Source organism: Balaenoptera ricei, chromosome 13 (assembly GCF_028023285.1).
Source record: "Balaenoptera ricei isolate mBalRic1 chromosome 13, mBalRic1.hap2, whole genome shotgun sequence".
Lineage (NCBI taxonomy): Eukaryota > Metazoa > Chordata > Mammalia > Artiodactyla > Balaenopteridae > Balaenoptera > Balaenoptera ricei.
Genome location: NC_082651.1, coordinates 60,130,509 through 60,145,999, shown reverse-complemented (window position 1 = coordinate 60,145,999; position 15,491 = coordinate 60,130,509). Strand labels below are relative to the sequence as shown.

The 15,491-nt window shown below is 40.2% G+C and overlaps 1 protein-coding gene across 18 annotated transcripts in view; it reads right to left on the bottom strand.

Annotated features, from left to right (window-relative positions):
• Window positions 1-9,807, bottom strand: part of NRXN1 (neurexin 1) — a 1,117,469-nt gene extending 1,107,662 nt beyond the window's left edge. For 17 of the 18 annotated variants that reach the window (XM_059942803.1, XM_059942804.1, XM_059942810.1 and 14 more), the window contains exon 1: window positions 9,021-9,792. In XM_059942803.1, the coding sequence (XP_059798786.1) occupies window positions 9,021-9,792 (772 nt within the window). Of the gene's footprint in view, window positions 1-9,020 lie in introns of all 18 variants that reach the window. The other variant, XM_059942818.1, reaches the window with a different exon arrangement.
• Between the last annotated feature and the right edge of the window lie 5,684 nt (window positions 9,808-15,491).

Sequence of the window (15,491 nt, the reverse complement as noted above, 5' to 3'; positions counted from 1 at the left end):
AATGCTATTTGAAGTAGCACTTGTTCCCATAATGTGGCATCAATGTATTTCTAATTACAGTCCAGATAGTTTTGAGCACAAGTAACTAGACAAGAGTCCAGATCAGCACTTCATCTTACCAGGTCAGTCTTACTTTCCTCCCACTTCTTTCCAATAATAGTTTCTCATATATACCAGAAATAGCATAGAGAATATATCTTTCTAACTCTAAGAACTACTCCCAAGTTCAATTTTAGGCAATGCGTTGGGAAGCCAAACTCACTTGTGCAAAAAGAGACACTATTTTCTCATTATGTAATTTCAAGTAAGTGCCCAGTGTACCATCATCTATATCTTCAGCAGAACCATGTTCTGACTCAGCAACTCTCACGAAGGGCCTACTTAGGGAACCGGCCTAGGTCTTTACATTTGTGCTGAATCACCATGGACTTTTGATATTTTCAATAATTTTATCTCCTAGAATCTGAAATAGATGAGAATTGTGTTGCTTGCTTTTTGAAAATTAAGTATTTTCATTCAAAAGATCAAGAATTAGTTGTAATATTCTTTAGATGCAATATACTGGGGCTTTACTTCTGGTTACATTAGAGTACAATCAACCTATTAAGCATAATATGAATAGAAGGCCAACAAAAGAAGCAAATGAGCAAGCATTATAGAAACAAAGTGTGATGAATCCTGACAAGCTAATCCATTTCTTTACTATCATGACATTAGGAAATGGCACTAAATGTAAGGGTCTGCCACAATCCTCAATTCTGAAGGCTTTATTATAAATCGGCCATTCAAATTAGCACCAAGTTAACAACTAGTGAATACATTTTCAGCAGCCATTATCTGTCTGTTAAAACACACAGGTTTTGTCATATAATGGACAGAGTTGCCTGCTGGGGCAACAGACACACCTGGGCTCAAATTTCATCTCTGCCATTGAGCTATGGAACTTTTGGCAAGTTAGCTTTTCTAATACATACATAGTTTTAACATTTGTAAAATGGGAATTTTATAAAACCTATCAAGTACGATGTTGCAGGAATAAATGAGGTAAAACAGATAAAGTATACTGTACAATGCCTTTCACTCAGTAAACACTAAATAGTAAGTATAATAAATGTGATTCTAAACAGAATGATGTTAAATTGTATTCACATTCAAGAAGTGCTTATGGCACCATTAAAGTAGGGGCGCCTAGTGCATCTTTTGAAACAATTTGATGCCTAATATTTTGGGGGAGAAATCATGTATATTTGTAGATTTAGACAGTATAGTTGGGCTAGTGATTTTTTTCCCAATATCCAATCACTCATTCAAATATTTGAGCTTTTACAACTTACTGATTACTAATTACCTAAAATACCAGCAGTTGAGTTGTTCTAATTAGAAAACATACATTGCTTGAATGTATTGGTAAGACTTTCACTCAACAGATGCAAATGTAAAATAAGAACCTATGTTTTATCTCCATTATAAAAGCACAAGAAATTGGAAACAAGTTCAAAGGTTGTAAGGTATTTAAAACAATACTCTCTCTTCTTTCTCTTAGATGTATTCATATATAAATACACTTGCTCCCTGGAATGGTCATTGGATTTATGTTACAAATATTTGACTCTTTTGCTAAGATTTGTAAATATGGATTTAAATTAAGGACCCTCTTGTAAGTAATTTTTTATATGTATTCAGTGCATTAGTATTCATTGAGCAACATTCCTTTCATAATCTGAAGGATTTTTTTTTTTCAGGTAGAGCTTATATACAGTAAAGTACATAAATCTTAAGTGTGTAATACATGCATCTTTACAAATATATATGCCCATGTAACCACACCCAGATCATGCCAAAGCCTCCACTGTGTCCTCTTCCAATCAACACTACTAAAAGGTAACTTCTATTCTGACCTCTATCACCATAGATTAGTTGTGTCTGTTTCGAACTTCACATAAATGGAATCATGCAATACGTACTCATACAGTTGCTACCTTAAATTACTAATTTCATTTGTTTAGATTTTACACAGGAGGAACAAGGGGACCACTGCCCTCTTTATTCAGCTTGTCTATATTAATGTGTCAATAGATACTAAGAGAACTCCACCAAATCTTACACCTACCATTGAGTGTAAATGATCTAAAATTCGCCTAAAATGACCTCAAAGTAGATTTACAGAAACAAGTTTAACATTTTCACTATTAACATTCACAAATCCTAGAGCCACTATGCTGCTGCCATTAGATATTTCTTCTAAATTTTCAAGTTTTTCTGAGAGTTTACCTGTATCAGCTACTCACAAACACTCTTTGAGGTAGGTTAGCAGGGGTTCACAATCAGGAGTAGTCTGATTAGGTGTTTCTCAATTTGCAATCTTGGAAATTGAAATTAGGACATTAGCAGCCTTACTCTACTTTTAACAGCAACTTAGAGACAATGCCACACCTGGAATTTAGTTCTTCAGACCCCATGCCACATTCTGTTTACACACATTGTGGAAACAATAACATTGTAGGAAAAGAATCTGAGAGAGCATTGTACCCATTCGCATATTCAAGTGGAAATTCATGGACTCCATGCTTAAGAGAGAAAACCAAAAAGCCGTGCAATTTCTGAAGCGCTCTAAAGCAAGTAACAAAAAAAACCTTTTTTTCCCCAAAACTTAATTCAGACATTTTAAGACTTACTACTCAGCAAGGACCACACACACCTACCTATTCCTGCACTTCCAAGTTAATAGAAAGGGACTGAGCCATAAAATTATAGAGAAGTACACAAGGAAAAAGTATAAGAGTTTTGCATAATACTGTGATGCATAATGAACTAAAATCTTTTGGAATGCAAAAATGATTTATTCTGAATTATTTCAAATATACTTGTGCAATTTTTTGAAAGTACAGTTTGCGTAACAACTTCTAATAATAGGTTTATTATCTCCATAATAAAACAAAACCTGAGTATCTTAATAAGGCCTAATTTTCAGTGTATATTTATAGGAGTTAACCCTACGAACGGTGTAGCCACCAACTGCTTACTGAGAAAGGGATATGGAATGTGGTTCCTGTTTTCAGAAACCAGTGTGGCTCAGGGTTCTAATACTCAGAATGCAGCTAAGAATAACAGAAATATTATATAGTACCTGTCCTTTTTGCAGTCAATCAGGGATTCCTTAAATAATCATTTAATTATCACATTTCATTTAATGCTATCCAAAACTGGAACATGATGTTACTAGCATATATGATTTTACACTAAAAATATAATCTGTTTATAACTATAAGAATCTTTCTTGAGCTTTTTAAAGCTCAAGTATATTACCTAGCTTCTCTGCAACATACATGTAAATAACTTTAACTTATCAAAAAGCCTCAAAGACAAAATATAAATAGGATAGATCCATTAGATATCTATACCTATACATTAGGATAAATATAGTAAAAATCACTAAGTATAGGATTGGGATGGATAAAGGTATTAGTTTATATGGAAAGTGACAGTTTTTACAAATGCGTTTGTGTTAAAGGCTCACTTAATCATAATAAAAATTCTCAAGTAGAATATGATGTTTTAAATATTTTGAATCACAACCAGACATGGTTAACATTAGAGCACAGCTGTGTAAAACAGAAATAGAGGCTCAATGTGTTTACTCTTTGCTTTTCTTTATAAGCTGAAACTTTTGGAAAATGTTCCATATTTGAATTTTGCTTGACAGTAGCCCTAAAGAAAATAGTATCAGTAGAAGCAGTGGTGCTGGTGGTAGTGGTGATAATAGTAACAAAAATAGCAAGTGGATACTTAAGAATATTTACTATGTGCCAAACACTATTCTAAGAGCTTTACATGAAGTCACCTGCTTAATTTTGATAAAAGCCCTATAAAGTAAGTACTATTATTATACCATTTTCACAGATGACAATATTGAGGAATAAAGTTTGAGTGTGCCCACTTAAACCAGGCAGCATGGTCCCACAGTCTGCATAATCCAAATGCATCTCAGAATAGTTAAAATAACACATTCCACCTCATCTGTGGCATTTTAGAGTGGTAACTCAGTTTTGATTATTAGTTTATTATCAAGATAAGCTTATTCTGATAGATCATTGTTATGCTTTAAGAGCTTCCCAGAACATTTTATCTGAATCAAAATTATGAATTTATCCATTCCACTCAAAGCTTTCTCAGCACAGGTGATCCATCTTTTCCTCAGATGGTAGGCTTCAAACAAAACTGGCAAAATCTCTGAATCATTTTTGTCTAGTACCTACCTATATGGTAACTACTTAAAATTTTTTAACCTTACGAAAATTATAAGTATCTATGTAGTATTTCCCTTTACTGTAGCAGTTAAAATACTGAAAGCCTAGAATCAGTCAATCAATATATACTGTCAGAAGGAAGGCATGTTGAGCGAGGTACTTGGGGGTATAATAAAGTATAGCACTGCCAATGTGCTCCAGGAGCCTACAGATTTGATGTGTATATCTGAGAGAAACCACATGATAATCCACATAAAGGGTTCAGATAATGCATTTTACAAGTAGAACCACAGCGTTCCAAACAAGTGGCCTTAGAGTTCTATACATAACCAAACTCACAAAGATTCTAACTTCCTTAGAGAAAGAATCTTTTCTTCTATCTCCCCTGGTTCAATCTACAGTTTACAGTGTGTGCTTAACAAATGTTGTTGACTGACAGAAAATAACACTTTCTCTTTTTCTCTAGGCCCCTATCAATCTGGTCTCTACACTGTAGTCAGTGACATTTTTGAAATGTAAATTTGATAATGATACCCTCCTCCTTACCTTCCACACTAAACTCCCTCCATTGCTTTTTCATCATTTTTACAATAAAGATTAAAATCCTTGACATGGGCTAGAAGGCCCTACGTGACCTGGCCCTACTCCTCTCTCTAAGAGCTCCATACTCAAGGGCCTTCCCTCAGTTGTTTGAATGTGCTATGCCATCTCCTGCACCAGGCTTCTGACCTAATACTTCTCCTCTGCCTTTACCTGGCTAATTCCTTCTCATCTCTCAGATTTTACTTTAAATATCACCCGTAAGGAAAAATTTTTTTTGATTAGGTCTGTTCACACTATTTTAAAGTTCTCAAAGTACCATGTACCTGTCATTCAAAATACATACCATCATTTAAAGTTTTCATTTATTTATTTTTTAATTACTGTGCCTCCGCAAAGAAATGTGAGGTTTCTACCTTCCTATTAAGGTAGGAACTATTGGTGAGAGTTTACTCACAATTGTATTGCCTGGGCCTATGATACAAAGCACTTAGTCAATATTTGTTGAACAAAGAAAGGAATGAATGAATAAATGAGTGAGTGAATATGGTTGTCCGTCTGGCCACATTAGTAAAGTCATAGAAAGCAGAGGCTTTATTAAATCATATCTACCACACTGTCATGTTTAGTGATATTAAGCAATCAGCCATCATAAGCCATATGTCTTTCTGGCTATTTAAATAGAGGAATAAAATTGATACTCAGAGTCTAGTATGAAATTTTCATATAAGGGACCCTAAAATGCGTAAAACCTGGACCTGGAAATCGTAAAACATATAACTTAAATTCTCATTGATCAGCCTTTTATTCTCATTTTTAACTGGGTAGCCACAGAATTCACTAATTCTTTTAAGCTGCTAGGAAATTATTAGTCTCCTTAAGTAGAAACTTATTAAATAATAATGGTCCCAGGGCACTTAGATGGGTATGAGTCACTGAAAAAGCTATATACCCTATAAGCATCCATCATTCAGGAACGATGACATTCTTGTATAGTGACGTCTGAGGCTGACTCTCAGGGTTAAAACACATAAGTTAGTTCTGTTCCATCAGCCATATATATATATTTTTTTCTTTTGAATAATCCCTGAATCTGAAAAAATATCAAACCTAATAAACTGGAAATCTTATTCAGCAGACATGATAAATACAGGGCTTGAGAATAAGGGTGTTGGTGCTCTTACCCAGCCTCTGTCACTAACCTGATCATGACACATAACCGTCCTTGTGTTCTCTTTACATCACCACATACATAAATAAATAAAACTTGCTAGGCCTGCCTGAACAAATAGAGCAAGGATGAACATGAGCTCATTAAATGAAAATATTCTAGAAATCCATAGATGTATAAGTTGTTTAAAAACATTCTAGAAAAAAAGAATATTCTTATTTTATTTTTAATAATTCTTACTGTATTTTGAATACAAAGGCAACTAAAATAATATTAGACTTTTCCATTAAGTTAAAAAAAAAGAAATTGTAGTTGGGACCAGATACAATTTGAATATTGTTTAATGTTTGCTGTTAATTTTTTTCCAAATTTTCTCTAATGATTATGGATTTACTTGTTTTTAAATTATTATTATTTCTTTAATGTGGCAATCAGTGCAAATACTGGCTACAGGCAGGGCTTTGTTTATACTTCATCTGAATAGAAATCATCTATCCCTAGCCATCAATACATGATTGGTGTTGGGAGAGGTATCCATTCTCAATTAATTATTTAATAGTCACTTGACACACATGAAACAGGGAAAATAAGCAAAATGGAGCCAATCCTTCTGAGGAGACCATCTCTGCCTTTATCACTCCATCTCCCATTTCTGTGATAATCAAAGGAACCCAGCCTTTTGTTTTCCTTTCATGACTAGTGGTGATCTTTGCACTCCGTTTTCATTTCAAATTTTCAAAATGAATCAATGCTCCAGAACTATCCTGATGGATTTTCTTTTCTGGGCTGAATTACTTTATGCATCAAGTACTACAGTGTTCAATTATATATCTAATTCCAAATTCTTCGTCTCATGGAAAGAGCTATCCACTTGCAAAATGCATTTCAGAGCTATCTAATTCTGCTTCTCTTCAAAATATTACTTCTGCCATGCTTTCTCCACTCTTAACTGTTCCTGATTATGCACATCCCTGGATTCCTACGTTAAAAATGCACAGAAAAATAAAAATTTTCATTTAAAACACCCTCCCACACAGAACAAGCTGTCATTGTGTCATATTTGTTTCCTAATTTAAGGAAGGAAGTTATATCTCATGTGTTCTTCGTTAAATTGCTGGCTCTGTATTTTAAAGTGGCACTGGGATACTTAGAGCAATTTGTCCCATAAAATAATGTCCATTTTTAATTCATTTCTATTTATCAGTGCAGAGGTCTGCAACTTCAAATTATACTATAGCAAACCATCAAATATAGCTATCTTATTCATGGTTTACAATTAAGTCAGATTTGGTAGAGAAAAAGCATGTACTGTTTTATTTTTGGAAAACATAACTATAAAGCCTGATGCTAAATCCATGGAAATTTACTGATCAAGCTGAAGTGCAGTATAGGCCATGGAATACACAGTCTTCTATAATTACTTAAAACAAGATACATGAAAACAAAAACCTTCGTGAAGGCAGAAAGCAATGAAATAACGTTTTACTTTTTTTCCATTAGCCCATGAAGGCTACAGAACTCTCCTAATGACCACATTTTTTTTTCTTCCTAACTCCCTTTGCTGTTTAAACAATTACAAATTTTATCAAGTCTTCATTTCTCTTAAAGTCAGGTAAGAGAGGACTGCCAAGTCCAATAAGATTTACAAGGGCTAGTTCCCCTTAGCAGTGTCAGCAAAAAAAAAAAAAAACAAACAAAAACAGAAGACATTATACAATAAAATACAGCCATACATAGAGCTTTTGTCACTACAGCTTTCAAAATCAGATTTAACAATTCACCTTTTAAAAAAATCAGCCATAAATGCCATTTATCCGTGTGTTGATTGCCTTGATTTGACCCATACGCTATCTAGTTTAAACCTTGACATCTCAGCCACAGATACATCCATATTTCTTCTTTTTCATATCACTTGGTTTTTGTTCATAGGCTTTCCTGTGTTTATACAACAATATTTCTCCTTGGTCACTGTCGTGTAGCAACATTGGAGAAACACAGTAATGACTGAATTTTATGTATAAAGGGGAGAAAATAAAACTCAGAGATATGAGGTTTTTAAATTCCACACTGTTTCAATCCCTAAGAACAACAGGAATTACAGCTTGGCCTCCACTACTCAGATAAATATCATTAGCTGAATATCCTTGGAAAATCTCTTGCAATCCTTCATCTGCATCCCCTGTTTATTAGCTTGAAGAAGCTTCCCAGTCCAGCAACATCTAAATTTCTGTACTATTTATCCTCCCAAGTCATCTGCTAATTGAGAAATATGCTATTTAATCTCTAACATTTCTAAACATGAGCTGACCTCTCTCCCATTTCAAGAAACCACAGAAATAAGATAATTTTATTAAACTGACAAATGTTGGACTTGGACATAACCAAAGAAACTAACATTAGTTCCAAGAACCCTCTTCCTTCTAATCAAGGAAATCCTCACAAGCCCTCCCCCGCCCCACCACCTTTTCCCACAACCAGGAGCAGGACGTATCACTTTTCTTGTAAAAAGCACAGCTGTGCTTACGAATCCTGTCTCCCTTGTCCTTTACCAACGAGTAACTACGTGGGGATGTTCAACCATGCTGAATCTCTCCTGACTTCATTTTTCACCAAACGTGTGCCCAATCTTCTAGATGCTTATCTGCATCATACGGGGAAAATCGGTGTATTACAGACTTAGTGGTGGTAGAGGAAAAGCACAGCGTACGTTCAGGTGCGCCCCAGCCCGATGAAGATAGGGAGCGGCTGGGCAAAGAACCAGAGCAATGAAGAGGAGAGGGCATTCTCCCTGCCACTTGTTAGGAAATAGGGTTGGTAGAACGGGCTCCCGGGAGAAACTGAACCTGGAAATGGCGGCTGCTCAACCATGACGAGGACACCAAGGGAGGGGCTGTGAGAGGTGATAAGACAGAGACACCCGAAACAGGTCTTCACCGGGACGCTATCTGAAACACTCTCCAGAGAAGGAAGCCCCCATGCACCGGCCCGGGCCTGCCTCGCCCTGCCTCCCCGCGCCCTGCCCAGGCCGAGGCCCCCGGGGCTCAGACGTCGCCCGGCCTTACCTTGGCTGCAGTCCTTGCCGCGGAAGCCGGTTCGCGAGCAGTCGCACACCGCCTGGTCGTCCACTACGGAGCACACGCCTCCGTTGAGGCACACCCCGCCCTCGCCCTCCTCGCCAGCCTCGCACGGGCTCCCGCCGCCGCTGTTGGGCGGCTCGTCGTCCAGCTTCACCTCGCCGCTGTCCACCGGCAGGGCCTGTGAGGAGTTGACCCGCACGTCGCGAATCCACCCTTTGAAGGGCTCTCGCTCCCGCACGGAGGCCAGCGTGAGCTTGAGCGCCGCGGCGCGCAGTTCCGGGGGCAGCCCCCCGACGAAGAGGCCGCTGAACACCGTCATGTCCCGGCGCTTGGACTTGACCTCCACCCACTTGGCCTCCACCTGGTCGATGAAGAGCGTGGTGTTGCGGAACTGACGTCGGATACGCACGCTGTGCCACGCGCCGTCGTTGACCGGGGTGTCGGCCAGGAGCGTGGCGGGCTCGGCGCAGAAGATGGAGAAGCTGAGCTGCAGGCGGCCGCCGCGCGTCAGGATGAGCTCCAGGAAGTCGCAGAAGCCCTCATCGTCGAAGTAGAGCACTAGGCCCCGGGCGCTGCGCGTCTTGAGCTGGAAGCTCATCTCGCTCTCGCAGCAGGCGTTCCACTTGGGGAAGCGCGTCCACTGGCCCTCAGCGCCCGGGAACTCCAGCCCGCTGCCCAGCTCTGCCCAGCAGCCCAGGAGCAGCAGCGAGAGGCACACGAGAAAGCAGCCCCCGCGCTGGAGAAGCGCCGTCCCCATGCTCGGAGCTGGGGTGCGGCGGGGGGGTGCCGGGGCCGACAGGGTCAAAATGGTCCTGGACACCGTGATGCAGAAATAGGGATCCGGAAATAAGTCGGGTAAGGGGATGGGCAGGAGTGGGAGGGATGCACCCTCCTTTATCTAGCTCTTTTTTTCTTCTTCTTCTTCCAGCAACCCCTCCCTCTCTCCCTATAGTCCCCTCCCAACTGGAAAACGTAGACCCCAGTAGTACAGGGCAGCCACAGAACTTCCAGACCAAAGGGAGGATACACTTTGGAAGCAACGCTCTGGAAAAGGTGTCAACAGAAAGTCAAGGGAAATCACACATCCATTTATCGGTGGTGTCAACAGATGCTTCACTCTTCAAATACCATCATCTGCCAGGTACCATCAGTGGTACCAGGCAAAAGGGAAGCAGTTCGAGTCACACTTTCCAGGCAATTACAAGAAGCCAGCAATGAACCAGGGTCCTTGAATGCTTGGTAATGCCTCAAGTGTTTCTCCTCCAGATGTAGTGTCCCAAACCAGAAGGGAGAAAGGGGCCCCTTGCCTCTTTAAGGCACCACTTATCAACCCCAGAGTAGCTTCAAAGGCCTGCTTCTTCTGTCATATCATGGACTTCCAGTACCACTGTAGCCAAAGCAGAATTCCTTGCACACGGTGGCCTCACAGGCTGGGTTTTACTTCTCTTTGTCCCTCCCCAACAGTAGGGTTCAAACACAGATGCTGTGAAATAGCCAGAAGCTGTTAGATGTGGAAATCACAACAGCCCCTCTTCTTTCCTCTCCACCTCTGCAAGGCCACACTAAGATGCCAGCATATCAATTGGTTGTGTGTCGGTGATGCATTTTGGTTTTATTTTGTCTTTTTATAAGGACCCAGAAATCTGCAGAGAATGAAAATAAAAATTAAGTTCTAAAGTCTGTAAGAGTATCATATAATCATTATTCAGCCCAGAAGCCAGGTATGTAACTAGTGCTGTTAGGAAGTCAGAGTTAACCTTATTGGAAGGAGCTTATTTGTCCTGATCTACAAGTAAGAACTAATGTCTCCTAATAGTTAAATATCACACTCTTACAATCAGCCATTACACCCTTGTAGTTTATTATAACTGTTAATAGGTAACCCTCCCAGGTTTGTATAGCGATTTGGTTAATGCTGTCTTTTACTATTTCTGAGAAAGTTTAATTTTTAAAATATATGAGAAGGAGAGGGAAAAAAAGGCTCTGTTAGGGACTTCTGCTTGTATTGTGCACTGGTTACATGGACAATAAAAATACAACCTATTCAAATCTCAGTTAATAGCTGATTTTACAACAGGCAGAGCATATCAAAATGTTGACTGGAAGCTGCCAGCATGGATTTGTATAGCATTCCTACCATTTTATTTTTCTCAGAGAGAGAAGGAATATTGATAGTCTCTTGGGCATCTCTCTTAAATTTCAACCAAGTATTTTCTTCCTTTTTATTAAAGGAATAATCCGTTATAGGAGAAAACTTCCCACTGGAGCCAGATGTCTATTTTTAGTGGCATTTGTGTCTCAGCTGCCATAATATTAACTCCTCTAAAGATGGGTGAAGTATTTAATATTTTGCCTAACCGTGTAGTGATCTTAACTCCTCCTCAAGTCCTTTCTGGCTGTCAGCTCTTAGAATTTGTGTGGTTAAAACAGCAGCTGGCATGTGTGTCACCTTAGCTGCTGTGGTTCCAGGATGCTTGAATTTAAAATCATATCTTTGAATTACTCACTGTACTATTAAATCACCTCTCTTTATTCAACGCTAATCTGACAGGTTCTTGTAATGGTATAGAAATCATAAATAGTGAATTGTTTTTAAGGCTTTTTATTTTTTTACCAAAAAATTACTCTCACATTTTGACAAACAACAATCACAAATGTGTCATCTGGTCATGTCAAGAAAACACATGTATCTCCCTCACCACTTCCCACTATCTCCCCCCACCACATACACACACATGCACACACACGCACACACACGCACACACACCAATTTATTGCCTGGACACAGAAGCTCACTATCCAATTAACACTTTTTTTTCCCTACAAGCTGAAACTGGCAGTAATTTATGGCACCGCATTGTGCTGCTGCTTCTCCATGGAGGGAGCTGAGAGCATTTCTCTTCAGTACAGAGCAATCCCTACAGGTGTCAGCTGAGAGCCACCAAGCTAGGGGATCCCACGTCAAGTTCCTCCCCAGATGAAATTGATGACTGGTTCTCTCTCTTTCAGCACACACACAACACACTACACACACACACACACACACTGCCCACTAGCAAAGGGAAATAAAAATCTCGGTTGCTTATTTATTATGGCTGATACATTCCACACCATCAGCAATCACCAGCCATATCTCGTCTACTCCCGTGCCAAGCCAAAAGAAAAGTGCTCTTAAAAATCATTCTAAGATAGCATATTATTCAGTATACTTTCATTTTTTAAGTGGACTCAGAAATCTGAAATTTTCAGTCATTGTGAAATAAATCTGGAATTTCAAGATCAAGAGTAGTGCTTTGAAACCATCCACAAGCTCGTGTGTTAGAAAACCATTTTTTTTGTAAGTCAGTTGGAGCCAATTATTTTATTAACTTATAGTACATAGATCACAAAACCTTTCTTTACACCTCTCTCCTGCCCTCCTCCACTGATGCATACCTAGACAATTTTTTATGGAATGTAAGAGAAGGGGAAAAACATATATATTCTTACCACAGCGGAGGTCAACTGACTCTCCCAGTTCTTAGAGGAAGCTCATTGTGTGAGAGAGAGTATCTGTATTTATATGGAGAAAAGGATTCTCTCTAGGTGCCCAGAAAACCTAGTGAGTTCACAAATTAGAGGATAAAATAAAAGGATCTGGAAAACAACCTCACTGCAGCCAAAGGAAGAAGCACTCTAATTCAGAAGCAGACTAACAGCCTCATTAATCTTTTCTTTCATTTCTAGAATCAAATTCATTCCCAAGCCACTGGAAGGATCGATACAGTATGGTCATCGGCTGCAGTTGCATTTATTTTAATATGTTTACAGTAACACACACCACACACACGCACACCTTTCCATGCACCTTTCAATAAACCATAATAAAGAACCTGAAATCTTTGAATTTTTAGAAGTGCCTATCTTTTCCCCCTGGCTTTTGCAAAGTCCCTCAATACCAATGCACACCCAAAATTCTCCCTGGCTTTCCCGCCCAGTCTCTAAGCTCCATCTCTAATACCAGTGCAGTGTCTTAGAGCCTGGAGTCAACTGCACAAATTAAGGCTAGGCACAGCATGGAGCTGATGGGGAAGGGAAAGAAAGATGTAGCTATAGATGTATCTTATTGCTTTGGTTTCTAACTTGCCCATTTTCTTTTTTTGCTAATAAATCACTGCATTCAGTCTTTTAAGTTACTACCCCAGTTCCACTGTCTCATCTTCTTACCATCTATTTAAAAAGCTTCATGCAAAACCACCAAGATCTATACTCCTCCACCCTCCCACCACCCATCCTTCCCTGTGCATTTGTGGCAGATCCTGGCTCAGTTACAATGGGGAAAGATATCCTTCTCGAGCTAGCCTCGCCCCATCCCCTCCCCCCAACACAAATTGGGCTTCTTTACCTGCCCGGTTATTCCCCCTTAGCTCGAGCCAGAGCTTGAGGCATGCATCGGTCAAAGCGAATTTCCTGAGGTCTGTGCATAAGGCGACTGCTGCTGCCTTTTCAGAGGCGTCAGGCTTGAGCGTCTATCTCCAGGAGTGCGGGAGGGGAGAACAGGCAAAGGAGGGGAGCAGAAGGAGGAGGAGAGGGAAAGAGCTGGGAAGGAGGAGGCGGTCGTGGAGCCCGAGAAGGCTGGGTTACGTGACGCCGGGTGCTGTCCTTCCGAAAGAGAAGGGCGGAGCTGAGCTCTCCGCAGTACCATGGAGAGCGGCGGGCCGTCCTCAGACGGGGATACTGGTGGGCTCAGCCCTGGGGCGCAGCCCCTCCCGGTCGGGATGCTGCGCAGCGAGGTGTGTTTCTGCCTTTGCTTCGTCCCCTTGCAGGGGGAGCCCGATCCTGGGGGCGGGGACCTAACGCAAGTGCCTCTAACTTGTCACCACCCACCCTCCCGCACGGGGCGGTGAAGGGGTGGGGGGAGAGAGAGAGAGAGAGAGAGAGAGAGGAACCAGAGAACCACGTAGCCTACTGAGCATGCCCAGGCCCCTGCTAGACCCACGGAAAGCTGTGTGGAGATTCCACTTCTTCGGGGTTTAGTCGTGATTGGGAGAGGGTATCTGAGAGGGTTCCAGGGCCAAAAGGAAGGTGCCAAGGAGTCGGTGATGATTAAGATGACCTCTGGCTTTACTTGTGCACTTAGATCTCCTGCTTGGAACCCTTGAAAAGCTACAGCTCTTCGAGGAATGCAGGGACAGGCAAGATTCACACAGTCGCTGGCATTCCCCCAGATCCACCGTCCCTGCCCCACCCCTTACTGTGGCCCTGGGCTGAGTGATCACTTCAGATTTTCACGATCTGCCTAAGCTGTGCCGAAAAGATGTGAAAGGGACCCATCTGTGCTCTTCCCTGGCCATGGGCATCCTGAGCTGAACCAACTTCTGTAGCTATTTAACTCTTCCCTTTGTCTCCTTCCTTTTGGTAAAGCCTGGAGGAAGTGAAACTTGATGCAAGGCTCTAACCATATCACTGGGCATGCCTAGTAGACATTGCTGAGTTTGATGACAAAGGAGTTAAATCTAAGGGAGCTTGCAGAATAGGTGGTAGAGAAGTCTGAAGTGTGTGGCTAAATTATAGTTTGAGTCCTATGGACATTTAAACTCCTAACCCTATTACATTCCTAGCCTGGGTTAGTTTTAGAGCAGAAAAAGCAGACATATTTATCTCAACACCACAAACCTAATAGCTTCAGCCTCAAATGCTATAAGGTAAGACTATCTTCTGCCTCTAGGCCCTATAAAACAAAACTGTAAAAACTAGACAAATTCAGGAGTACTGAAATAAGATACATTCCAAATGCAATATTCATTTCCTGCCAAAGAAACCAGAACTCATTCCTTTTGATAAGCCTATTTATACTTTCACTACTTTTGTAAAAGAGTCTAAATAACTTGGAGACAGGAACAAGTTTTATTATTTTTATTGGCTTCAGAAAGACACTGTGGTCAAGTAATTAAATGTGTGGGAACTAGAATCAGGTTGTCTGGGCTTGAATTTCATCTCTGCCATTTATCAGCTATGACCTTGGGTAAGATGCTTAACCTTACAATGCCTCAGTCACCTCATCTGTTAAATGGATATATTAGTAGCTCCCAATTCATCTGTTTGTCGTTGTGGAGATTAAATTAATAAATGGACATAAAATATTTTAGAATTGAGTGAATACTAGCTTATTTCTATTAATTCCAAGCCCATTCTGTTCTGTTTGACCCAATGGAAGTCACTTCTCTGAAATCCAGATTCCCTGACTGTGAAGTAGGGGTACCGGTGAGTGCCAACTTATTCCACAGGATTACTTTGGGGATGTAATGAAATAATAACCATTAACATGTTTTAAAAAACAAAAATGAAATTTTAAATAATGTAAAGCTAAGTCTCAGAAAAATACCTTATCTAAGGTTAACCAGTCATTACGTGAATTTGGACCACAAGAATAATCTACCTAATTCAGGGCCTTTTTAAAAATTTTCCTACCATTTG